At 57.4% G+C, this 25,535-nt stretch overlaps 7 protein-coding genes across 7 annotated transcripts; all 7 read right to left on the bottom strand.

Moving 5' to 3' along the window:
• Positions 1–3,358: 3,358 nt before the first annotated feature.
• Positions 3,359–4,765, bottom strand: JKF63_04274 (uncharacterized protein; the record flags this gene model as incomplete). The annotated part of the gene is made up of 1 exon (XM_067900266.1): positions 3,359–4,765. One exon carries the CDS (start codon positions 4,763–4,765, stop codon positions 3,359–3,361), a length of 1,407 nt encoding a protein of 468 aa, XP_067756450.1.
• Positions 4,766–5,913: 1,148 nt separating this feature from the next.
• Positions 5,914–6,165, bottom strand: JKF63_04273 (uncharacterized protein; the record flags this gene model as incomplete). The annotated part of the gene is made up of 1 exon (XM_067900265.1): positions 5,914–6,165. The coding sequence occupies one exon, from the start codon at positions 6,163–6,165 to the stop codon at positions 5,914–5,916; it is 252 nt and encodes an 83-aa protein (XP_067756449.1).
• A 745-nt stretch (positions 6,166–6,910) lies between these two features.
• On the bottom strand, positions 6,911–9,565 carry JKF63_04272 (uncharacterized protein; the record flags this gene model as incomplete). Its single annotated transcript, XM_067900264.1, has 1 exon — positions 6,911–9,565. The coding sequence occupies one exon, from the start codon at positions 9,563–9,565 to the stop codon at positions 6,911–6,913; it is 2,655 nt and encodes an 884-aa protein (XP_067756448.1).
• A 1,320-nt stretch (positions 9,566–10,885) lies between these two features.
• JKF63_04271 (uncharacterized protein) lies at positions 10,886–12,481 on the bottom strand (the record flags this gene model as incomplete). The annotated part of the gene is made up of 1 exon (XM_067900263.1): positions 10,886–12,481. The coding sequence occupies one exon, from the start codon at positions 12,479–12,481 to the stop codon at positions 10,886–10,888; it is 1,596 nt and encodes a 531-aa protein (XP_067756447.1).
• An 885-nt stretch (positions 12,482–13,366) lies between these two features.
• On the bottom strand, positions 13,367–13,711 carry JKF63_04270 (uncharacterized protein; the record flags this gene model as incomplete). The annotated part of the gene is made up of 1 exon (XM_067900262.1): positions 13,367–13,711. The coding sequence occupies one exon, from the start codon at positions 13,709–13,711 to the stop codon at positions 13,367–13,369; it is 345 nt and encodes a 114-aa protein (XP_067756446.1).
• Positions 13,712–15,119: 1,408 nt separating this feature from the next.
• On the bottom strand, positions 15,120–16,385 carry JKF63_04269 (uncharacterized protein; the record flags this gene model as incomplete). Its single annotated transcript, XM_067900261.1, has 1 exon — positions 15,120–16,385. The coding sequence occupies one exon, from the start codon at positions 16,383–16,385 to the stop codon at positions 15,120–15,122; it is 1,266 nt and encodes a 421-aa protein (XP_067756445.1).
• A 590-nt stretch (positions 16,386–16,975) lies between these two features.
• On the bottom strand, positions 16,976–21,643 carry JKF63_04268 (uncharacterized protein; the record flags this gene model as incomplete). Its single annotated transcript, XM_067900260.1, has 1 exon — positions 16,976–21,643. One exon carries the CDS (start codon positions 21,641–21,643, stop codon positions 16,976–16,978), a length of 4,668 nt encoding a protein of 1,555 aa, XP_067756444.1.
• Between the last annotated feature and the right edge of the window lie 3,892 nt (positions 21,644–25,535).

The raw sequence follows: 25,535 nt of genomic DNA, 5'->3' as shown, positions 1-25,535 counted from the left end.
CACACACACACACAACAACAGCAACAACAAAGAACCACTCCGTTCCCAGTACACGTGAGGCAAACGCGAAGGCTCTGGGCAACGAGGTAAGTAGATACCGGAAGCGCAGAGAAAAGGGGGAGAAGAAGTGCAGGGAAAGGGGGTGAGGTCCACGGGAGAGCAGAAGGCGGACAAACACCAAGCTAGAACAAGAGTGAGTGAGTGAGATACGGAGAACGGCAAGACGAATTCTTGTGGGAACGGCGTAGATCACTGTGTGAGAACCCTATCGCCTCCACATTGACAACCGGTTTCTTGTTTTTTTTTTTACGTTCACTTCTTCACGTGTGCATGAATGATGCTGAACACCTCATCGCGTGGTAATGTCACAGGGGGTTTTGAGTACCCTGTTCCTTCCTCGTTTGGTGAGGAGAGCCCGGAGCCCTCTAGGCTCTGCCTTCTAGTATGGCGGTCGCGAGCTTTTTTTTTTGCGGGAGGGGGTGTCGGCGGACATGTTTGGTCTGGGGCTGTACTGGAGAGGCTTGCGATCGGGCAGACACTCGTGCACCGGGGCGCTCAAAGCAAACCGCGTTTTGATTTCGACCTAAGGAAATGTGTGTCTGCCGCTTGCTTTTTGCGTCTTAAAAAAATAGAGAAAAGATATTTTTATCATGCGACGTTGCCGTGTCTGTGTGCGTGTGTGATGGTGGGTGACCGTTGTAATCCCCCCCCCTCCTCCGCCCTCCCTCTACCCCTGGCCAGGAGACCACCGCCTGAGCTGTGTACGGTGGTGGGTGATTGGCACCAGCCCTTGGCAAACCTGCGATGTCAAGAATTCTCTGCGTGTGTGTGTGTGTGAGAGGGGGCGGGGGCTTTCATCGCCTTACACCATACGCGTGTGAAACACACTTCGTTTCCTTGGGTTTGCATCATTCTGGCGTAGCGAGAGGAGGCGCGACGGTGGGGTCTCCGTGCTCTCGCAACCGAACAAATGTGAGCCCCCCTCGGAGGCTTCAAGTACAAAGCTTAAGCAGTGAGGGTCTGGCTATGCTGTGATGCCATACCTGGCGACGTCGGCACGGGGGCTTCGGGTCATTTGAATGGCCACCGGCTTGCACCACCTGAGTTGGAGTGCGAATCGACGACCTTGCTGGGGTGAGCTCTCTCTGCAGAATGAGCCCCATAACCACTAGACGGGCGCAAACACGAGGGTGGTTCCCCGCATGGCTCAGCGCAGGCGGTGATGTGTGCTTGTTGGGGGGGGGGGAGGAGGGGGGAAGGGGCAGCGGCGATGTCACCGAGCACCCGCCACTTTGCGCGCGCGGGGTTAACATCCATTATGAGAACACGGTCACCACAGGGGGCCGCGCGATCACTGGGCGACTGCGTTCGATGGCCACCTGGAGGGAGGGGGATGGCATCCCTCCCCCCTCCCCTCCCCCCCCCAATGGGGCTGATGAGGACTGAGGTCCAAGTCATCTTCTAAAAAGCGAAAACTGGGAATCTGTGCCGTATCCAGCTTGCGATGTCGATCTACAGAGACGTTGCCTACCACATCGACAGATCAGCAACAGTGCTCGAGCTTTAGAGTAACCCCAACTAGCATGGACCACCACCACCACGACCCGTGGAAGGGGAGGGGGAGGGAGGGGCGGGGAGGGACAGTGCGGATCGTTCATTCAATTACACCTTCCCCCCTCCCTCCCCCTCCTCTTTTTGCGCCGTCGACTGGGGTAGATCGGGGGGGGGGGAAGGTGTTATCTTCGCGGCACTCAATAAGTTCAGCGCAGAATCCCCCCCTTTTTTTTTCTCATTTGCTACATCACAAAAATTCTCAGGCAATCGTCGTGTGCCCATGTTCACATTGCAGAAACCCACAAGGATCGGCACGGGGCGCACTTTTGGACACGGCGGGCGAACCGCTGGGTGCGGGGCTCGAGGAGACGCCCAAAGATTAAACCAGAGCCTCTTTACGGATGACCGCACACACACACACACACACACTTCTCAAATCCCCCACGGAGAAAGGGGGGTCAGCCGGGCGACACTACGATTCTTCTTCCCCTCCTCCCTCACCAAGCCACCAAATGCCCGGAAGTCGTGGACACATTGCAGATATCATGAAAGCAGCCACGGCTCGATTTGCCAGAGCTAGTGGCAGTACTTGCTCGTCTGAGCGGGGTCTGTTTGGGGAGTCATATATATATATATATATACTGTTTGTGGATGGCACTGGGTGAAACGGGGCTTACTGGACCGTGACTTTGTGGTGGGGTGACAGTGTTCTACCCACAGCTGCCGGGGAGGGGGGGCTTGTGTATTTGCAGTCCACAGGACCCGCTGCTGTAGTGAGTACCCCGAAACATGCGGGGCAGTAATTCTCCCGCTTCGCGAAGCACATACACTTGTATTCTTTGCTCAAGGCGGTACCGGTAGACTCCCCCTCCCCCTCCCCCCAAACCAGGAGCGGTTACCGCGGACGACCAATAATGACGCACTGGTGGCTGCCGCAACAGGAGAGGAGGCTGCAGCCCCCCTCCTCTGGGTTCATCGCGCTGCCAAGCCTAGGTGGTGTGTCGCAGCACATGGAGACCCAAGGCATCCAGAGGTCTGAAGGACAGGAGTAGCAGATGAGCGAGACTGGTGGTGGTGGTGGTACGCGACACCAATCACCCCCCTCCCCTTCCCACAGCGTTTGGCATGTGTGCGGCGTTTGGAGCACTTCCTGCATCCGACGGGGGTTGGCTGGTGAGGACAGAGGAGCCGGATGAGTGATGGGATCACTCCTGAGGTACGCTGTCGAGTTCCCCTGACTTTTGTGTGGCCGGCTCCCACCCCGTTGTGTAGAATCTGGGATCCTCGAGTGACTCAAGGGATGGGAAGGGGAGGGAGCAAGAACGGAGGGAAAGAGCACGGCATACGGGCTGGGCACAAGAGTCTCCCCGGCGTGGCACTGATCTGCGGCTAGCCTCCCTCCTCTCCCCTCGCTTGTCCCCTCATCCCCTGCGCGACAGACGTCGCCGCCTCTGCCATCGAGGAGGTCGCTGGCCGCGGTCTGTGTGGATCATGAGGCGCCGTCCGCCTACACGCACGTCTGGCGGTGATGACATAGCACACGCCCCCAGAAGGTGGTGAGGTGATCTCGTCAGATGCGTGGCCCGATTTGGCGACAGGAACGGCTCGTGCCCTCCTCCTTACCCCCCCCCCCTCCTCCTCGTCCAAGGGGGGAAGGAGAGATTTCGCTGCGCTGCGGTTGGAGGCAGGTGAGCTACGGTGATGCTGGGGTGTGTGAGGGTGTGTGATTGGCTCTGGTGACAACAAACACGTCGAGGCGTGTCATTACAGAACCTCACGTGTTTTCTAATATACGTGCGGTCGACTAGAAGAGTGAGGCGATAATGCGCACGGTGCGAAGGATATCGGCAAAGCTTGTGTACATCGGCGCCGGTGCCGCGGGTAACACGTCGGGAGAAAACTTGTCAATCATAACGCCCTCGGCCAGCAGCCGACGCTGAAGAATAGTGGCGTCGTCCATCTCGGCAGCATCGTGAGCACCGCACTCATACGCCGGAGCAATCGTCTCAACACATTTGAGTCTATTAGGCAGAATGCGAAGCGAGAGAAGGGCGCCACGCTCGTTCGGGTCCGCCGGGGTCACAATCTCAATGCACCCTGGAGGCACAAGCTCACTCACAAGAAGCTCCAGGTAGGCTGTGAGCAGCAACGATTTCTGTCGGATCGCTTCCATGCCAACCGAGACCATTAGCTTTAGCGACGGAGCCAACATGACGTAATATGCAGCGGGTGAGTTGCTAATGAGCTGGGCGGGGGCGTCCGTGGCTGAATCAAACTCACGGCGCTGCGAAAACCGGCTTCTGATGTCGCTTCCCCACCACCCTTTGAGATGCTTGAGCGGCGTCGTGCCAGACGTGTGGTTCGTATGAACAAAAATACTACCCACGTCACCGGGACCACTGCTCAGGTACGTAGACGTGCACCAACAGGCAAAATCCACCTCCCAGTCGTGAAGCTGCAGAGGCACGTTGCCCACTGCGTGGGTGCAATCAACGCCGACGATTATATTTTTGGCGTGCGCGACCTTCACGATGGCCGGGATATCAAACCACTGTCCTGTGAGATATTGCACGGCTGACAAAATGATGATGGCTGTCTCATCTCCGCGCTTCTCGATGGCGGAGAGGAACGTCTCCGTTGGAATCACAGAGGTGGGGTCTCTCCAGTCCTTGGTATCCGGTGCGGTGATCCTTATAAGGTCCTCGGCAGGGTTCAGCCCACGCATCTCGAGCTGCGAGACAAGGCAGTTCCTGTCGCTGGGGAAACTATGGGGTTCTATCATGATCTTTTTTTTACTGCCCTGTGGGTGGTAGAAGGAGCTCAGGAGAAGATGCAAGTTTGCAGTGGGGGTGTTCATGATGGCCACCTCCGTGTCCTTGGCACCCACAAGGGCCGCCATGCCCTTGACGCACGTCTGCTCAGTCTCGAACCACGACATAGGCGACATGAGCTGTCTACCAAGCGCTTGCTCGCGCCACCCCTTGAGGAAGTCTTGTATAGACGCCTCCACGCCGATGTGCTGCAGCCCCAGCGAGTTCCCGGCCAAGTAAGAGTACTTGGTACCATCGCGCATTGTTGGAATGTGGTACGATGCTCGGTGCTCACCAAGCGGGTCAGCGTTATCCATGTACTCCGCAAAGCTGTCCTCTGTCAAGGCCATCCCAGTGGCGTTGACGAGGCTTAGAAGCGTTTCTGTTGCTGCGTTGCGCATGATGAACTCTGTTGCGTGTTTGCTTTTTTCAAATCTTCCCAAGCGCCTTGCCAACCCCTTTTTTGGTTGTTGAAATGTCTTGCAGCTCCGTTTTTGAGCACTCTTCCAGTATATATATATATATATATATATATATGTATGTGTGCGTGTGTGTGTGTGCGTGGGCGTGGGCGCGTACACGTGCACCCGTTGACGCGCGTAACGAGGGCGTTACGGTTTTGATGGCGGGATGTGGTTTGGGTGGTGTGTTAAAATGTCAGAACCAAAAAGCCCAAAGGCTCTGAAAGGAAAGGAGGAAGAGGAGAAATACAAAGCACGGCTACAACTGTGAAGCGCCACGCCACGTCCCGTCCCATAATCCACGAGAAACCGATGAAAGGACGCAAAAAAAGAAAGAGAGGGCCCGAGGATGGAGGGAAGATGATTGCTGCACCGCCTACGTGCGATATCGTGTATCAAAGCAGAGGCAGAAAATGGAGGCGATGACTCTGCGCCAACCAGAGGTGATGTGCGACGTTCGAGTGGAGAATGGACAAGACACATAAGGGGGAGGAGGAGGAGGAGCGGGGTGCGATATTCTCACGATGTCCTCGCCCACCTTCTCTTTCCCCTCCCCACTCCCCTTCTACGTATCACACACAAGCGCGGATGTGTCGTACCCCTTTTCGATGAAAATTTACACGACCGGACTTCGAAGTTTGACCAAACAGTTTTCCATTTTTTGTTTGTTTGTTTGTCGGGTGATGGTGGTGGTGGTGGGAGGTGAGGAAAGAAAAATGAACAACGGAAAAACAGCAAAACAAAAAGGGGGGGGGGCGAAAGGTGTCCACAATGTTGCGGTGTGTCTACTCCCACTCCCACTCCCTCCTCGACCTCGCCATCCTCATCCCCCTTTTTCGACCATGCGGAGAGGGGAGGGAAGGGGAGGAAAAAGGGTGAGGAAGAGATGTGGGTAGACACCACAGCCAGCACACCATCACCAGACCACCGTATTGAGATTTCACAACTCTATGTCTTCCTCCGTTGGCGCTCAAGCACCTCCTTCTCGAGCTCTTCTTCTCCCTTCTTTAGCGCATGTTGACTGCGCCAAACAAGGGAGAATAAGAGCGGCGCCTTGTACTATTAGGCGGGTCCTGGTGCAGGCAATGTTACTGCTTGGCGCCAGCGTTCGTCTTGGCGTGGGAGCGGGCAGTCACCGCGATCTTCTTCACAGACGGATGAATGGAGCGCTCGATCTTGTCGGCCTTTTTCTTGTCGTTCACAACCAACGTGTAGAGGTAGCGGCTGCAGCGGACCTTGAACTTGGTGGCGCTCGGGTTGCGCTTCACCTTCACGCACCGCGCATCCTTGCGGGAGCAGATGGCGAGGAACTCCTTCAGGGTCTTGATCTCACGCGGCATGGTGTCGAGGAAGAAAAAAGGTGTCGACGACGGATAGAGACTGCACCGAGGTCCAGATACGATGTGGAAAGACGATGTGTTTGTATGTGAACATGTATGTGATGGCGCAAGATGGTAGGGGGGCAGAGAAAAACAAGAGAGGGGAGTAGTCTGTACGGCAAAGGCGAGCACGATGAAGTAACCCCTCTAAAACCAGAGAGAGAGGGGTGGGGTGGGGTGGGTGGGGGGGGGGGGGGCGATGCGCCATCGTCACAGTGCCGCCGCCGCCGCCGCCACTCAACATGTTCACTGGGAATAGCAAGGAAAGGGGCTAGAGGACACACGGGGGCCGAGCACCCGTAGGGGAAACAATAGCACTCACACACAGATACGAGAGAGAGACGAGACTCACTGGTGTGTGAGGAAAAAATAAATGTACATGCACGCGGTGTTTTTCATAGAGGCTAGGAAAACCCGAGGAAGAAAAAATAAGTGGTGGGTGAAAGAGGAGCGGCAACACACGTAAGCGGATGTGCACAGACACGGCGAGCAGTACACATGCACATTATTTCTTACACTAGAGTATGGATTACATGTGAGCACGCTGCGCGTGCCTGTGTGCGCGTGCGCCCCTTAATCTTTGTTGAACTTGGATTTACTCTCTCTCTCTATCTATATATATCGCCAGACGCACCACTCATTGCGTCACTCAGCACCTTTACTGAACGCTGCATTTCAAAGAGATGCCCACGTCGCGCACTGAACTCTACTTGAGCAGGTTCGCCAGCTCGCGCAGCACCTCTTCAAAACGGTTCTCCATCATAGCCCCCGCACCAGCTGCCATGCGGTCCTGCTTGATCGCCTCACCGCGCTTCACAAGTGCGGCTTGCATGGCGGGCAAGGTCCATGTCCCGTTTAGTGAGAAGACGCGGTCGTTTCCGCGCTGCTGTGGCCGCGTCAGCACCCCAAAGTCGGCGAGGCAGTCCACTTGTACAGGGAAGCCATCTGTCCGCATTGCGGGGAAGTGCAGTTTTGCCATGAGTCTTGTGTAGAGCTGATGAACTTCATGCATCTTCAACGACAGCGTTGGCGCTGCGCGCTGTGCCCCTGAGACTCCCGCTCCCGGCGTGCGAGCCGTGCCGATGCGGCCGCCAACACTCGTCGACGCGTAGGTGCGCTCCTCCTGCTTGTGCAGAGTGAGGACAACAATGCAGCTGAGGACGTAGAGAGTCTGCTCTGGCAGCGTACCAACGTGTTTGTCAATGTCGCTCTCGACTTGGTTGCTCTGCAAAACACGGACGCTCTTGGCCAGCGTCATCACACCGGAGGAGGACGACAGCGAGGTCGCTGGAGGAGGCGGTACTGCAGCAGGAGGTGACGCTGAAGACGCACCGGAGGCACCGCTGGACCGTGTTGAGGAGGCATCCTTGAGAGCAGCGGCATCTGAAGAAGTCTGCAAGATGCCAGAGGATGCCCTTGTCGTTGGCGCAGCCACGGCTGTAGATGTGGGGTTGCTGTACGCATCAACGGCAGCCTCCAACTTCGAGGGCAGGTTAGCAAAGAGTGTATTCTTCACAACCGCGGTGCTTTGATTGCCTTGTGCAGTCGCCGTGGGTGTGGATGACCTCGTAGTTGCCGCCGCAGCCCTCTGGAGCCTCGCCTCAGCCACCTCCTGCCAGGCCACAGAGACGACACGGTGGCACATGGCGATGACTTGCCGAACATCCCCAGAAAACTCAAGAAGCGCTTTCCGTGCGACGTAATCAAATAGCCGGGGTTTGATGTCCACATCAGAGGCACTAATGTGATCCGGTCCCGCGGCTGAGGAGCGCGCCGCGACCTTGCGCACCTTTGCACTTCCTGCACTTCTCTTCGCCGAGGCGGTTCTGGAGGTGCGACGACCGTCTACTCTGGAGAGCTGCTCGCACCGCTGCAGTTCGGCATTGGTGACACTGGCCCCAATCTCTCTTAGCCGTGCCTCACTGTACGGTTGGAACAACAACGGCTCCAACATCATCTGCGGCACGTGCACGAAGGCGCGCTGGTTTGAGATAAAGATGAGAGCGAATTGCGAGGGGTGCTGGAAAGCGAGCTCGGCGAGTTGGGTCAGCGTCTTGGCACCACCGCCGCGAAGGTACTCCACTTCGTCAAGCGCCACAACGTGGAGCGCTGGCAGGGCCGCATGGCGTTTCGAAAGCGCAGAAGTTGAGGCACCGTGCGATGCAGTAGCTACACCACCGTTGGCGTGGCTTCGACTCGACGCTGCCTTGCCAATGGATGCGATCCACTGGAGGAGCAAAAGTGTAGCGCTGTCAGTACGGGTGCACGTTGCCCGGATGCTGTCCTGTACCGCTTCGATCAAGAGCGGGCCACTGACATCGGCGCAGTTGATGTAGTGGCCAAGAACCCTCCGGCCCTGCAACGCAGATTTCGAAGATGGCGACGCCGTTCCACGAGTGCAACTGTGCGAGAACAGTTCGGGGTAGCGCATCTTGAAGTAGCTCAGACTGTAGGGCGCTGGATGCATGCTTAGTGGTGACCTCGGCTCCAGATCCTCTGCCCGCTCCCTCTTGCCTGCGTCTTGTGTGAAGAGTGCCGTGGCCAACCTGTCCAAATCACCTGAACGCCTGTTGTCTCCATCGGAATCACCCGCTGCACGACCGTGCTTGACGCCGCTCGACACACCGGCAGCTGCGAGAGCTGTCGCTGTGGAGTCGATACTGCAGACACTAGGCCGACTCGATTCGGGTGATGAAAAGGCGGGGCGGGCACATGTGCTCCAGATGACGGCGTTCAGTGGTAAAGCTGGCGCAAGTGGCGTGTCGGGCGATGTCGTGTGTGACAGTGCAGCGGCCAGAGAGGGCGATGATGGTGGTGTGAGCCCGTTTTCATTGCTGGGAGTGCTGCCTCCTTCAGCTCTCAGCTGCTCAGAGCACCGTGGAGTACAGGTGGGACGAGCTAGCTGATCTTCACGAGTCTCGCCCATTCGATCCGCAGTGGCAGTTGCGGCATCCTCACCCCCTTCGGTGCACGTTCGCCAGCCGCACTCTTCGAGGGTGCTATGCTTGATGAGACTGCGTGTTTTTGCATCGCACGGAAGCACACGCGCTGACATGGCGCGCAACGCACGCTTTACAGTGGACGTCTTGCCGCAGCCACAGCCGCCGCACACAAATAGGGATGTGTTCGTTTCGTGCGACAGCCTCCTTGAGACGTAGGCAACCACTGACTCGTATTCCGCCTCACGGCCGGCATGAGGGGCCTCCTCTAGAAGAGTCTCCGAGCAGAAGACCGCATCGGGCACGGAGGCGTAGGTGTCGGGCTTGGCATTGCTGATAGAGGAGCGTTGTGGTCGAGACGAGTTAACACCCTCACTCACACTTCTTGTCCTCGGTGTAGCAGCGGCAGAGCGTCCGGGCATTTTCCAAAGATGTAGCGGTTTGCGTGAGAGCGATCTAGGGCTGAAGAAAGGGGATTAATGCGCAACGGAGCCACCGGAAGACGTAAGCGATGCGTGTGTGTGTATGTAAGAGGAAGCGCTGTGAAGTTTCTATATATGTGTGTATATATGTGCGTGTGTATATATATATATATAAGCTTGTATGTGTGTGCGTGTCTATGTGTGTCTATGTGTGTGCTTGCCCCCTCCCCCTCCTGCTCGGTAGTGGTGGTGGTTTATAGCGACTGTTCCCCTCGTGGACAATATTTGTACGCCACAGACGCACCTTCCAGGACAACGTGGTGGACCTAATATCTCGACTGTCACCCAACAAAGGCCAGAGAGGGACGACGACGACGACGTCAGAGACGGGGAACGGACTCTATCCACTACTATAATGGTGGTGGCGATTCAAATGTATGTCTATCTTGACCAAGAGTGCGAAACGTGGAGTCGAGATGATGGGCTAAGAGCTTGTTTTTCCCGCACGTTTGTCTGTTTGGCTGCCTATAGGAGTCTAATGTTTGTGTGTCTGTGTGTGAAGTCCCGAGATGGCGGTGTGGGTGAGAAAGAATTGAATGGAGGAAAGGGATGAAGGTGAGATGCACGAGAACCGTACAAAGGCAGGGGGGAGGGGTAGTCGTGAGACAAGGCCGTCCCTCAGTGTCTCTACGCTCCCCCTCGCGGTTGCTCCATTTTATATGGTTTGCATGGCCTGACATGCTCTGGGGGATCCCCCAGGCAGGCTGGAGATGCAAACAAGGCGATAAGCCCACAGCGGCCAGCTATCAGGCCGGCCACGCACACCACTTCACATAATCTGAACAATGGAGGGGAGAGTGGAAAGAGGGCCATCGCTTTGGGATGCACACGCATACAAAGATAAGAGCAGCGGACGGGAGGGAAGGAGGGGGGAGCCGAGAGAGAGAGAGAGAGGACGGACCTCATAGGATGAGGGGCTTGTCCACCGAGTTTTTTTTTTCACTTCACACTGAGCCCACTGACATCTGCGAAAACTGCCGGCTGTATTGCCCTTTGCCCACCATCTTTGCATACCTTTTTTTTCACCTTCTAAGTTTTGATTCGTGGAGTCAAGAGTCCCCTGGTTCTTCTCCAAACACTAATGAGCACACACACACACACACACACACATTCCAGACATGTGCTGTGCGGGATAGTGGTGGTGGGGGTGATGGTGGTGTGGGAGGGGGCGGGGGAAGAGGCGATATCGCCGCGTGCCCTCGGGCATATGTACCACCACCTTTTTTTTTCACCCCCTCCCCCTTTTTTCGCTGTTTTTTTCTAGTACACAGCCACCGCATTGAAGGCAGAATATAAGAGAAACATCGGGTACAAGACGAGATAGCGCTGCTCCGCCATCCCTAACCCCTTCACGACGAGTGTCGTCCCGCACCACGCCGACCACGCCACCATCAGCAGCGTTAGAGGCAGGACACCACGGAGGACCATAAGCCACGCGCCTACGCTGCGTACAGCCGCGAGCAGCACCGTCGGGAGCAGGCCGTAGCCGATTGTACTTGCAACAAATTGTAGGGGTACATCGCCGTTCGGCTGCATCAGGGAGAGGAGCATCTTGAAGAACACCACTCCGAGCACAAAAAGGCCGTAAATCGCGCTGAACTGTATTTTTCCACGCAGCGACAACAGCAGTGCCAACGAAAAAGCGAAGACGACGGGACCGGCCAGGTCGGTGTCCTTCGCCGCGTCTACGCTTATCGGTTTGAAGGGGTTCAGCACGGCCCGCGCCTTGTCTAGTATATGTCGAGGGGAAAAGCCGAGTTCTTCCAGCAGCGGCAGGTCATCGGCAGGGTTTCCGAAGCGGAGCTGATACAGAGGGCGCTCGCCGATAGCGGCTACACTATCAAAACCAGTCCCGCTTTTTGGATCTCCGGTCTTGTCGTCTAGCGCTGGGAGAACCTGCGACACCAGACGCCCCCAAAAACCGCCCCTGACGTAGCCGCTAGACATCCCGCCGCCGGTGGCGCTAGGGTTTGCCGAGGGATCGTAGGCCGCTCGCACGCTGGGGCTGCCCGGGTTCCCTGAACTCGGAACGTATGGGCCGTTGCGCTGCAGAAATAAAGCCGCCGGCGGCGCCACCCCGCTCATCGTGACCCGCTGCGGGCTGCTGGTCGAAGACAACGGCACTGCCACGGCGTACGGCTGTTGCTGTTGATGATAGTTTTGCCGATGACTATGCTGGGGGGGCAATGGCGGGGACTGCATTTGGGTTTCCGACGACAGAAACGTTTGCTGAACCGGTGGAGGCACTGATCCGCTGTGGTTCGCAATCGACACAGCGCTCCCTTCGCTGGAGGCTGGGTGAACGCCAGACCCCCGCAGCGGAGGGGGCAGCTCTGAGGACTTTCCGTTGCCTGTAAAGAAGCCTTCCACGCCAGGCTCTGCGGCCCATGTCCCAGGGGAACCCTCTACCGAGGTTGCACACGAGCCCCTAGCAGGGCCTTGGCCAGGCCCCCCCACCACCACCTCAGGGGGCTGTAGAGTGGAATTCGGGATTGGGTACCCGCTTCTGCCGCCACCTCCGTATAGCGCATTGGATGCCGAGCTCCCGACATCGCTGTTGTAGCCGCTATTAAAATCGACCGTGCTACTCTGCCGATGAAAGTAGCCGTACGAGTTGTGATGGCCCGTCGCGTTGGCACCGGTTGACGCGCTGGACGCGGCAGACGCGCCAGCGTGTTGCGCGGAGCGCCTAACAAGGCCGGTGGTGCCGGAGAGGGAGGGGGCAGGGGTAGGCGACATTCTCACTCCTCCGAAGGATGTACTTGCACCGCCGTCGTGACTGCCCGTCGCTACGGGCTGGAACTCGGTGGGGTACGCATACCCCTGGTACTGTCGGTAGGGTTGCTGTTGAGCCATTTTAGAGTTGCGCTGTCACCACGATTATGTATCTGCGCGTGTGTGTGTGTGTGAGTGTGTATGGCAGGATCAATATAGAGAAAGCTAAGAGGAATCTCCCAAAAAGAAAAAAGTGTACGCTACGCAAGGTGGTGTATATTGGGGGGGGGGTGTGGGAAGAGGAAGAGGAAGGATGAGTGTGAGAGAGAACAGAGAGAGAGAGAAACGGACGGGTGGGATGAGAAAATGTTCGTTATGCTAGCGCTGTGTTGGGCATTCCACTCCTCTCCCTCCTGTGAAGAAATCAGAAGGCGCCCCCCCCCCTACCCTACCCCCCACCACAAAAAAAAACCATGGCTTTGCGGGCAACTTACTGGACGGAGCACCGCAGTGTGGCCCCACAAAGGCCAGTGCGCGCCTACACATTCTTCTGTGCACATCTGGTGTGTACCGTGTGGAGGTTTGTATCAAGAGGGTCTCCACGCAACACGAAAACCCCATAGAGATGCGCTATTAGCTGTAGCGAGGGAGATTCAATTGAGTTGCACTGGTGCCCAATATGGGGAAAAAGTTGATTATGCCTTCAAGATGCTGGATGCGCAGGATACACGCAATATGTACGTGATAAACCAAAATGTCAACAACAACGATCACTTCCCCCTGCCATTTACAACGTCGGTGCTCCCCGCAGCACAAGCAAGAGGAGAGAAGTAATAATAGTGTCACTCCTGCTGTACACCCGTCTAAATCATTGAAACGGCACACAGTGCACATCTCCTTCCCTCATCGTCCGACAGGACCGCGACCTCTCGCACCCTCCAAACACTGGTACCCCGGCGGCAGCGGAACGAGGAGGGGGGAGGAGGAGGGGGGCAGCAGTCAAGAAAAAACTCGCTTTTATTTTCTTCAGTCCAGACCCTTCAAATCGCATTCATCAGTTGTCACCTGCGGCTCAGGCAATGGTGTAGAGCTGAGGGCGCTCTCTGGGCTATTCACCTTCTCTCGGTCTGTGCCCTCAATCAGGCACACAAGTTGCATAATACCGTACCTCGTACCACGTGCGCCCCAGTAGCCCAGCGCTGTCATCAGCAAGAGTTCTCCTACGCGCTGGAAAAAGGGTGGGTGGCCTAGAAAGAAGAGCAACACTTCGTATGCGGCAACGATGCCGAGTATTACCGATGAGAAGTGCGCCATCAGAAACTGGGGCGCACAGCCCAGCATCGAGCCGACTATTTTCTTTGTATCAAACATATGAGCCCCTTTGCTCTCTCTTTTTTTTTCCTCTCTCTGTGTTGTTGTTGTTGTGTTCCCGTAGAAAAAAGCGACTGGGGAAGGAAGAGCGGGGGAAGGAGGGGAAGGGGGGGGGAAGAGAGTTCGCCAAGAAAAAAACAACCAAAAGATGCCGCGAGCTCGTCACTGCTGAACGAGACACAAACATACAAAAGGTGGAGAGAGAGAAGTGGCTAAGGGTTCGTGAGAGCCTTGCTGCGCCCGCAAGACGCTCGTTAGCTCGTGTATACCTTTCGCTGGGTTCCAGGGAAGTGAAGACATGTGAAGGCTGACGGGTGAGAGATGATTGTTGGGAAGAGCAGGCCATGCCTGCTCAGTTTCTTCCCCCATACCAGGCCTGCAGCTCTGTCTATCCCCCACAGTGGTGATGTGTGTCTTCGCTGTGTGCAGGAAACGAAGTGGTGGAGTTTCTTCTTTAACCAAGGCGAGTAACCCGCTGTACGTATGCTGGGTGTGTGTGTGTTGATGTACAGGTTTTTCTTCCCTTTATCGTAATTTTGTTTTTGGTCTTTGAAGGGGGCGAGTGCCTGAGAAATGTGCAAAAAAAAAAGAAGAACGTGCGTGTGCGGGTGTGAAGAGAAGAGTGGGGTAAATTCAGTGCCACGGTCCTCCACACCACCCGAAAAGATGGTCTCCTTGTTCAACTCTCGCAGCACCTCACTCCCCGCCCCCCACTCCCAGCCCGCTTCCCTTGGTGGTGGTGGAGGGGGGAGGCATCGGTGTGGCACTTCCCCCCCCCCTCCCCCTCCTCCAGCGAGGAACACATTGCGAGAGGTAAGGAGATCGGAGGTGGGGGAAAAAGTACGAGCGCCCCTTCCCCCCTCCCTTTTTCCAGAGGTGAGAAGGGCGACTCAGCAGATGGAGACCGACGTCAGGCGCCAGAGAATTAACGACTCGCTCGCACGGAAAAGCGGGGCCGAGAAAAAGAAGAAGGGAAACAAGGGCGAAAGGTGGCGAGGGTCTTGACGGGATGACGTGCAACTTGTCCCCCGCTTCCTTGCTTTTTGGATTATCTCCACACGGCGGGTCTGTGATGTTCCTCTGTGTGTGTGTGTGTGTGCGGGTGCGCGCTTCTCCTCTCTACTCCAGATCGAACGGGATCATTATGGAGGGAAAATGATGGAGGGGAGAGCGTCGAGGGATCTGAGACTTACAAACATTTGTGTGTGCGTATAGATGAAACAAAAAAAAGGGGGGGGGGGACGCGTGGTGGTGGTGGTGTGCTGGAGGAAAGAGGCTGGCACAAAGCCACCATCGCAATATCTGCTGGTGGTCTCCACTTACACCTCCCTCCCTCCCTCCCCCCCCCCCCGCGAGACCGCAGCTTACGGTGAGTTTTTCTTTTTCACGGGGAGAGTGCTGAAGCCAACTAGACATTGGCATCCACATTTCGCGCACGGTGCAGCAGCTGCGCCACTAGCCAGTCCATAGCCCCCGTCACTCCCATACCGTTGAGCGCGCTCACTTCCATCACTCGCATTGAGATTTCTCCGAAGCCGCTCGCACCCACCTGTCGCTGCGTCTTCTCTGAGCCGGCGCAGTGACGGGAAAGCGGTTCACTGGTAAGGGATACACTAACGTTTGGACTTGACGACAGCAAAGGGCTCCCACCCTTCGTATTGCAGTGCTGTCTTCGTCGACACTGGTCCGCCCCGTTCACTGTGTCGCTGTCGCCGCTGTGCTGCGGCATGTAGAAGGTTGGATCAGACGCCAGCTCCGCCAACCGAAGCGCTTCCTGTAAAGATGTAAGCGATATGTGGGACACGTTGTCCGCCTTGTTGCTAAGGAGGAGTACAGGCACGTCCCGAAGCAAGGGGTGCTGTAGGAGTCGCATGAGCAGCTCACGGTCCTCCTTGTACACCTCCTCCAATTCTTGTCCGGTGAAGTGATCGCGCGGCGGCGGTGCTGCGGCAGGTGCCTGTGACGACGACGCGCACAGAACTCGGGAGGGCAGCGTACTGTCGACAACGTAAACCAATCCTTGACTCAGAGGGTAGTACCTTGCCCAGAGGTTGCGCAGTGCAACTTGACCACCGAGGTCCCGCAGCACCACACGTGTCAGGGCCTCACTTGGGGCGCTGGCCATCAGTGCTTGGTGGCGTGCACGTTGCTCAGCCAGGACATCCTCCGGTGGTGGTGGCAGGGAGGCGATGGCTCGCTGTGACAGCTGCGATTGCTTCACTCGCGAGATAGACGAGACGGGGGGACTAAAACGGTGGTGCACCACGGCGTAGTTGAGACCCACAGTGGGGCGGATGCGCTTCTGCGCCAGGTGCTCTGGCGTGGCAGGAAGTAGGAGGCCGGGCGGAAGCGGCCTTTCGCGCAGCTGCTGCTGTGGTTGCTCCAGTGGTTGTGGTGGTGGTGCCACGAGGGCGTCCGTCGCGTCGAGTTTGGTTGCGGTGGTGGGCTTTGAACCTCCATTGCAGCTTGGTGTGACCACCCATGGCACATGTTGCCGTCGATTTTCTCCCTGCGATATCGCCTCCGCCTCGCGCTGCTGCGTGGCTGGGGTGTAGAGAAACTTGAGCTGCTCCATCAGCGTCGACTTGCCAGCGTGCTCGCGGCCGACGATTAGCACATTGAACTCGGGGGTGCCAAAGAGGTCATTGTACACACCCGAAAAGAAATGCAGCATTCATTCAAGCCTGTTAATTGGAAAATGCCAGCACGTGTGTGTGTGTGTGTGTGTAGGGAGGGAGAAATATAAGGGGAAGGATGCTCACACATGGGAATAGAGGATCGAGAAGAGCAAATGTGTGGCGAGGGAGTGATCCCCCTTAGCCGCTTGAGAAAAAAAAATGACGGGGGCCGAGTGTGTAAAAAAGAGGAAGAGAGGTGTGTCGCTTGGGGGAAAGAGAGGGAGGATGGAGGAAGGGCGGGAGAAATAATGTCTGTGCATAAGCGAAAAAGAAAACCGCAAGAGGCGCTCACTAATAGCCGCAGTGTCGGCGCGAGTCCTCCAATGATTGCACGCATGCATGCGCATTGTAGAAAGCCGCGTGACGCAGAAGTGTGAGACTGAAAGGGGTCCAGGAAACAGAACAATGGGGGAAAGGGAGGGGAGAGTTCAACGAAGTACACACACACACACACACACACACACGAAGCTTTTCTCCTTTGACCACCTCTGCTTTGCTTTGGATTCGGACGGAGGATCGGTGTTTTTTTTTTCTACTCCTCGTTTTGCTGGAAGACGGAAAGCGCACACGTGTGGTGCCGAGTGCGTCAGCCGTTGTCGCCGTGACCGCGGTAGGCGGCCCAGTAGTCATAGACGCGTCGCGGTAGCGGCCGCATCGCACTGCGGAAGCGCTCCTCCGAGGACGTGGACGACGAGGCCGCAGAGGAGGAGCGTGAAGTTGTAGAGTGGTCGCCTCCATGCCCGGGGCGATGAGGGTGATCCCTGCCATCGGCCTTGCGTGACACCTCGCTCGGTCGCCCACGAACGGGGCATCGTGAATTCGCCGCCGTCTGTTCATCCCCTGACAGGTCCTCTTCCTCCCCACTCGCACCGCTGTCCCTAGCCGCGTCGCTTCCTCCGAGCTCACTGGCCAGTTGCGCGGTGGCATCCTCGGCGGTCCCGCGTGTATTCCCTTCCGTCGTGCTGCCCTGGGCGACAGCCGCGACACGTGCAGCCATCCGTCGTGTGGCCATGCGGCCACACCGCGCCAGGAGGCGCTCTCGCCGAGTCTCGGCTACGCAGAGCTGACGCACGTGTTGCTCCAGTAACCCAGCAGCAGACCATACCAAAAGACACTGTTGAGCATACGGCAGGTCGCCAAAGGCCAATGCCTGCGGCGACGGCGTGCGCTGCGCTGAGTTACGGTGGTGCTGCTCAGGGAGAAACGCCTCCCCAGCCGTGGTGTTGGTCGCGATTTTCTCTGCTTTCGTGGCTGCGCGGAATGAAACGTGCGCTTCTGTGCCGAAAGATGAGCCCGTCGCCGGAGCTGGTGAGTCGACCCCGGAGCCAGCCACCTCCGCTGCCGTCGCCACGACATGCGTTTTCTCGCCAGGCCCCTCTTTTTCTTCACTGCTGCTGCGCCGTTCCCGTTTCACCTGAGCCATGTTTGACGCCACAGCGCAGCAGGCCTCTTCGCCGCTTTGAGTGACACGCGACTCAGCAGCCTGCTGGCACTCTACTTGTTGTGCCACTCGATCGTTCACTCGTCGCTCCAAAGCGATCTGGTCATGCCGAAGAATGTTGCCACGCAAACACGGATCAATGCCACCCTCAATCCTGCGCCTTCGGCCACGCTGTCGTGTGGTGGGGACAGCCGCTGTGGCGATGGCGGTGGACAGGGTAGGCGCGTCGCGGTCCGGCAACGCGTCCTCCCTGAATGGAGCCGCTACCGCAGTTTCTCGCTCCGGTCTGCTAGAGCCAGCGCCGCTGCTGCTGGTGGATGTGGACTCGTTCGCCACGACGATAGGAGGAGCCTGCCCATACCAAAGCACGGGAGCCGTTATAGCCCGCGGCACAGCAGCGTCGCCACCCGAGCTTATGTGCGTCCCTGTAGCCGTTTTAAAGGAAGAGAGGAGAAAAGTGTAGGATGAGTACACTGTGGTCCGCTGTGGGTCGGGGCTGGTGTCGTGAGAGGCGGTGCCGGAGGAACTGCGTGGTGACGCCGTCGCCAGAAGAACGCCCATGCGTTGTTGGATACGTGAGCGCACGGCGCGTTCGTTGGGTGACAGGTGTAAGGGAATGCGGCACACAGGGAATCGACACGGGGTCGCATCCTCGCCAGCCTTGGCCAGAGCAGAGGGGGGAGAGACACCAACAGCCCTGCCAGCTGTATCGGAGCGCTGATCAGGTGCAGCTGTCTCCGACGAGGTCCCTCGAAGGACGGCGGTGGAAAACACCCTGCCGTCACGCCGGCGCTGGCTGTTCTGCGCGACACTGGCAAGCACGCTGTTACCCTCCTCCTCCGGCGCCGTGGCGTCGATGCGAGGCGTCTTGAGGCCGCCACGGGGACGTCCTCGGTGCTCTTCGCCACGGTCACTTCTTTTCGAGGCCGTCGCGGCAGCAGCAGCAGCAGCAGCAGCAGCAGCCTTGGCAGGAGTAGTGGTGGCAGTGGTGGGGTCTGTGAGGGGGACTGTGGTTGTGCCAGGAGGACTGATAGTCGCTGCTACCAGCTCCATCGGTGTCGTCACAAGAGTAGAGATGTTCGCCTTCTCTGATTTTGGCGTTGGCCTCTTTGCGGTGACCGCAGCACGGTTCTTGCTCTTGCTGGCATGCCCCTGCAATGCTATTTGTGGTGCTTCGGTGCTCTTTCTCTCCTCTCCTCCTGTCATCCGTTCCCCGTCCCTGTCAGCGTCAGTGTCGCTGCCTTGATTTCCATTCCCTTCGGCAGGGTAGGTCGAGAGGCTAGGGCTACGCGCCCGCTTCGAAGCGGCATTTTTTTTCCGCTGCGCCTTGGATGCTGTATCACCGCAGGCGGGTACCGAGGGTGTCACGGAGACGAGTGTGGTATCCATCTCCTTCAGCGTCGCAGTAGCGGATGCTTCTCCCTTCGGTAACTTGGCCGCCGTCATCCGCGACACTTGTGTTTTTTTGGCGGAGGGCAGCGCATCGGTTAGCTTGCGATGCGCCATGGAGTCGGGGCAGCCTTGCAGTTCCAACTGCGCGGCGGCCTTGATGGCCGCAGCACGCCTTCCTGTCCGCGTAGAGACCCACGTTTCCTCAACGGCCTTGTTGCGTTCCGCAGCACAACGGCGACGGCGGCGAACGTCACCACTGCTGCTCTGCGAGACGCTACAAGCGCGTGACGCTGTCGGTGAGCTCACAGGGGACACAACGTTGCTCTCAATCGGTTTGTGAAACACATCCGCTCCGCTGGCGACCGCGTCGTCCACACCTTCCTGTGAGGCGACCGTTGCCGTCTCTTCGGCATCCTCCATTTGCAGTGCGGCGGCGAGATCTTGTGTCGCGGCACTGCTACTGCAACCAGGAAGGTTACAAGCAACTGCACCGCGTCGCAGCCTTGGTGCGGTGCTCGCACGGTTGGAAGCGTTCTCCGGTGGTGGAATAGCAGTTCCCCCTCGCGTCGTCATTGGTGGAAACGCATGCTGGTCATCGGCCTCGGTGCCGCCGATACCACCACAGTCTTCAACGGAACACTCGTCATCACTGTTGGACGCGACGAGGTAGTTATCAGCCCGATCGAGCTTCATTGCCGTGGCGCTGCCCCCAGTCCCCAGTCTCCTTGAGCAGCCCTTATGTCGACTGGGCGCTGCAGACGCGACACTGGCGTTGGCCGTGTGAGAATCACGAGAGCAGTTGCGGGAGAGTTGACTCGTAGCATCGGCGGGCGCAAGTGCATCGCCTGCGTCGGTACTGTTCATGACGACCTTGCTGCTCGCGCGCTTAGTGTGCGGTTCCATGTCCTCAGCCATGCCTCGCCCATCCCCAGTGTCCGTCACGCCCACCGCTCTTGGCACAGTCGCCCGGCCGCTGGGAGGTGCCACTGTAGCGGCACTGCCTGTTCCCTCTAGTTCCTTTCCTTCAGTGGGGCTCTTCGCCGCCGCCACTGCCGTCGTTTTTGCCTCTTCCGCCGAGAGCAGCGTGTAGTAGAAGTTGCGCAGGGTGATCATGAGTGCCTCGCGTCGCATCGGGCCGCGATTTTCAAGGGCGGCGACGTCCATGTTGCAACCCAGCACCCACCACACAAAGGCGAGATCTTTGTGGTTGTAGCGGTCAAGCACGACGCCCCTCGTCAACATGGATTGATAGTACTGAATGATGGCGTTGCAGACATCGCACGTGTGGACAATGTCCGCAGCGCAGCTGCTGCTGCTTCTGCCGCCGCCGCCGCCGCCGCCGCCGCAACCGTGGGTGTGGGATGGGGTTGTAGCCTCGTTCCCTTCGAGGTCCAACGGTTTCGGTGAGAGGGGTCGAACCGCAGCCGGCGTCGTCTCTAGTGAATCGGGCTGCTCCTCTAGGGGAAAGGGAGTGCCTGTTTCGGACGCTTTGGTGGGATTACTCTGGCGATACCCATCAGTCTCCAGCTTAGAGGCTTCATGGGCCACAGCAGCGGCAAAGTTGTTCGGCGCCACATCCGAATCTCTTTTGGTGACCTCATCCGAAGGACCGGCGTGCCTCATCAGCGGGGGGTGGCGCAATGGCGTGCTGTTGGACTCGATGTACGCGTCCAGCTCTATGCCAAGTGACCTGGCAGCCGATGATGAAGAAGCGGCAGGTGGCACGGCCGTTACCCAGACGTCGCCTGTAGTTCCAGTGCCCACCTCTCCCCCACAGCGGCGGCGGCCCGCCACCCTCGCCTCCGACGAGAAAGGCGTGGTCGTGGTGGACGCCATGGACGGGGTCAACATGACATGAGGCGAATTTACTAGGCGTCTGGGTGAGGTGGAGGAAGTGAACGATGAGGCGCCAAAAAAGACTGCTCGTGCGCGGTCGATTGCGCACTGCGTGGACGGTGTCGCAGTAACGGACACAGCAGAACCCCTCCGTTCAACAAAATCTCCATTGATGTCGCCCTCATTGCCGGAGGTCGAAGAGGGAGACGGAGGAACGGAGGCGGGATTTGGCGATCTTGCGCGCTGGGCATTCTCATCATCATCATCACCTAAGCTGTCCTGCTCCGCTTGACAACACCCTTGTGTCTCCTGCTTCGATGCTCCCCGCTGCTGCGGACGCGACGGGGGCTGCTCGCCGAGGCAAGGCCGGTGATCGGGATCCGCCCTCGGCAGCAGTATGAGATTCCGTGCACGCGCCGTGTTGACCTCTTGCACTGCAGGCATTGGCGCACCCGCCGGCAAGTGGTACGCTCGCAGCCGCTGAATGGTGTTGATAGCCACAAAGTCACGCACGCGATCATCTTTCCACGGATCCATGCCGGGCACGCTGACCACATCGGAGACGATCTGCCGACGTGACCGCATGGCACCCACAAGAGTCTTAGCTGTGCCCTCTGTTGTCTGCCTTTATGTTTTATAGTGGTTTTTATGTCATTTCTTTCATCGCATAGTTGCCTTCTGCTGCCTTTTCTTGGCAGGACTCGTGTGCGGCCGGAGGAGGAACAGCAGCCGGAAGCAGCGGAGGGGGCAGGAGGATATGTAAAACAAGGGCAGCAAAGGAGTCTACAGATGCTTGGGAAGGCCCGTACGGCTTTGAAGAGGGGGGAGGGGGGGAGGCACGGCTAGACGCACTCGCAGGAAGCACATACGCGCACACGCACGCATACGTGAAGGATGTGACCCTGATGCTCTTTGCTTCTCGCTGTTTCTGTACGAGGGCAGGCGCTCAAAAACCAAAAGATGATGGTGGCAACACGACAAGGATCATGAACATGGAAAAAAAACGTTCGAGTGGGCGTGTACGTGTGTGCGTTAAAGGGGAAGGGGGAGATCAGATAGAGAGAGCGAAAGAGGACGGCAGCGAAGTGGGGAAGGAGCGGAGGGTGCGAGCATTGTCCCAGTGAACCGCGTGCGAGGACGCGAGAAGAAGTATACATTTTGGGGTCCAGCAGAAGAGAGCGACTACAGGCTCCAGTAACATCAGTGGTGTAGACGTGGCGGTTGCTGTTTGAGATACTACTTCTGAAAGCATTAGAACGCCGAGATGACCGCATGCGTTCTCCATCGTAGGAGATCAATCTCTCTTTTTTTTTTGTAAGCCATGACTTGATGTTTTGGGCTTCATTCTTTTTCACATGTTGCTCGGCCGCAGCCCTTCTTCTTCAGACTTGTTACATAACTTTACCGAAAAAGAGCAAACAGCAATGCGAAAAAAAAAACGTAGTTGAGGCGATGCTTTGATCTGCGTGTTTGTAGGGGAGAGGCGCAGTTCTCTGGGGTGGTTGGCTGTACTGCCTTCTGATTTACTCCCTGAACCCTCTCATTTTATGGCACATCCAGAGGAGGAGGAAGAGGAGGAGGAGGAGGACAACGGTTGGGAGGAGGTCTCACTGTACATGCTTCAGCAGATTGAAAAAAAACGTTTGGACACACACGTCAAGGAATTTACCACGACCATCACCGTGAAGGTGATGAGGAAGCGAAACGGGTGAAAAGGGTGGGCGGAGGCAAAAGAATGCTTGTGCGCCCTCCCCCCCCCATCATAACATTATACATACACAGAGACTTCTCGGGGAAGCCCCCACCCCTCCACACACACACACACTCCGTTTCCACCAGCGGCGTGTGGCACACGAGCGACGGCAGCACAGGGCCTACCAAAAAAAAAAAAAAACGATCGGTGCAAAAAAATTACGGGGGAGAAAGTGTGTGTGTGTGTTGTGTTGGGGGGGGGGGGCCGACCCACTCATCCACCATCAATGTGTCTGTGTATGCAAACATATATATATATATATATGTACTAAAAAAAACGAGTACGCGCAAGGGATGGGGTGGGGAGAGCAAGTCGACACGATTTATGAAAACAGCACACACACACACACACACACAGACACACACACACTAGCTGGCACACCACAGCCACATAGCGGGCACTGGTGCAATAATTAGCGGGGAAGGAAGAAAAGAAGGAAGAAAGAGAAGGGGGAGAGAGGAGGGAAGCAGTGTAAAGTGCGAGCATATACATGTGTGTGTGTGTGCGTGCGTGTGAACCCTACAGCTGTAGAGCCACAACTGTAATGCAGGGCTGAAAAAAAAAAGTGAAGCAAATAAACAGAAGCATCGGAATATAAACGGGTTGAAAGGAAGAGGGGGACGAGTACCTCCGACCGGAAGACCTCCCCCCCCCCGCACACACACACACACACACACACACACATGCATGGATGCAGAGAGCTCGAGCGGGGTAGAGGGGACTATAAAAAGAGAAGAGCACAACACTGACAAACAAACAAAAAACACTGCTACTCCATCCATAGGAATTTGGAAGCGAGAATGGCGGGCGCGCAGACCGGCCAGCCAGGACTAAGCCAAAACTTTGCTCCGAGAGCAAGCGATTACGCACATTCCGCCCAGCGATCGGTCGTCCAGCTGCGCCTTTACCCCCCCCCTCCCCCAGGGGTATAGCGCTGCTGCGTCCAATGCCAAATCGGGAAACAGCGCATGCACACGCCGCACTCTTCCATCCGAACCAGCAACCACCTGCGGCATACCACATCGATAGTCCATAGTCAAATTTGTCGCCGCGGCAGAGCCCTCGGCCGTCCGAAACTGCACTGTCCGTTGACTGTGACGCAACGCTACCAGTATTGCACCCGGCATACCCACACTGCTCCTCACAGAGCACATCCGGTGGTGCTTCCGTCGTGCTGGCTGCACTTTACTCGTGTTCCTCACAAAACACCTTCCGCGGTCGGGCAGTGGTGCTGGGGGCATTCTCCTCAAACTGATTGCACGTAATGATCGTGTCGGAACCATGGATCTGCCGCCCATCGAAGAGCATGCGGAGACACGCACGTTGAGGGTAGACATCAGCGAGTCGCAGCTGCTTGTCGTGTGCCGCTTCCGACGCTGCGGCCGCGGCTTGCTGGCGTTTCCAGAGTTCGAGGTATTTACAGTAGCTGTTGTGTAGAGCGTGTATTGTCCCCAAAGCACGCTGAGCGTCGATGGTGATGTGTGCTCGCTGGTGCTCCTCGTGTTCAAGAAGGCTGTGGAGGCGTCTCTCTATGATGTGAGCACAGTGGCGCTGCAACCGCTTCTCACGCATGTAGGGAAGAGTACCGGTGGATCCCCCGTGAGTGCTGCTAAAGGGGCCGAGGAGGAAGCGGTGACTGCCTGAGGTGGGCGGATGGTTTTGGGGTTGCGGCTGTGAACGTGCCGTAATAGAGGGGTAGAGAATATCGTGCATGGTGGTCAGAGGTGAGTTGGCCTCACCAGACGTAGAGCGGGTTAGATTGGTGAAGGAAGACGGCCTGCATACTTGCGCAAGCGATAAGTGCGTCGGCCACGATACATGCGGCAGGGACAAACGATTAGGCAGCACATCGTGTGTGAGAGAGGACCGTCGCGATAGCTGAGCGGGCCGCTGGTGCACCAAGCCATCGGCCTTGATCATGGGAGGCGATTGCGTGGGGAAGGTCGTTGTGGCCTTCTTATACGGAAAGGCGGCGGTTGCCTCGTCAGACATTACGCTAGACGTGAGGGAGAGGTGACGGTCTGGAGTCGAGTATCCCTTCAGCAAACGGTGAAGTCGTGCATAGAGTCCAGGGATGTTGCGTCGGCGATCATCCGAGGCAGACACGCTAGGGATCACCGGTAACGACGATATGTGTTCTGGGGCTCCATGCGTCGGGGACGGTGCGTGGACGTCCACCACCGACGCGTCGAGCTCTCTTTCCCCGATGTCTGTACACGCATCGGGGCTGCAACCCCAGGTAATGGCGGATGCAGCTGAGAGACGAGAGCTGCTTTGACATTGTCTAGATCGGGGCGCATCAATGGTCACCTGTCGTGGCTGTGACTCCGTGGCGTCGAAGGACATCCGACCGACGATCCCAGCACAGGAAAGATACTTTTGGCTGGGTGTCACCCCGTCGTTGACCTGCCGTGCCTTGGCAGATAACGACAACTGAGGCAGCCCTCCTTTGCGTGGCGAGCCTCCTTCAGAGCCGGCGTGTAGAGGCGGCAGATCGCTGAGTCCAGGGGCGCACTCTTCGCCACAGCTATCCCATTCCGGTTGGATGGTCGCGAGCACAAGCCGCGCTCGCTGAGCAGCCTCGGCTTCTACAGCAGCGATGGTGAATGGGGTGTATGCTTCTGCTGCAGTCTGCCGCTGCCGCTCCAGAGAACATAAGGGGTTCAGCCAGTCATTGTTAGTGACAGAGCGCGCGGTCTGAACACAAACGGCTGCAGACACAGC

This window comes from Porcisia hertigi, chromosome 26 (genome assembly GCF_017918235.1).
Source record: "Porcisia hertigi strain C119 chromosome 26, whole genome shotgun sequence".
In the NCBI taxonomy this organism is placed as follows: domain Eukaryota; phylum Euglenozoa; class Kinetoplastea; order Trypanosomatida; family Trypanosomatidae; genus Porcisia; species Porcisia hertigi.
Note: the sequence above shows the minus strand (reverse complement) of the source record. Positions and strands in the feature narration are given on the sequence as shown.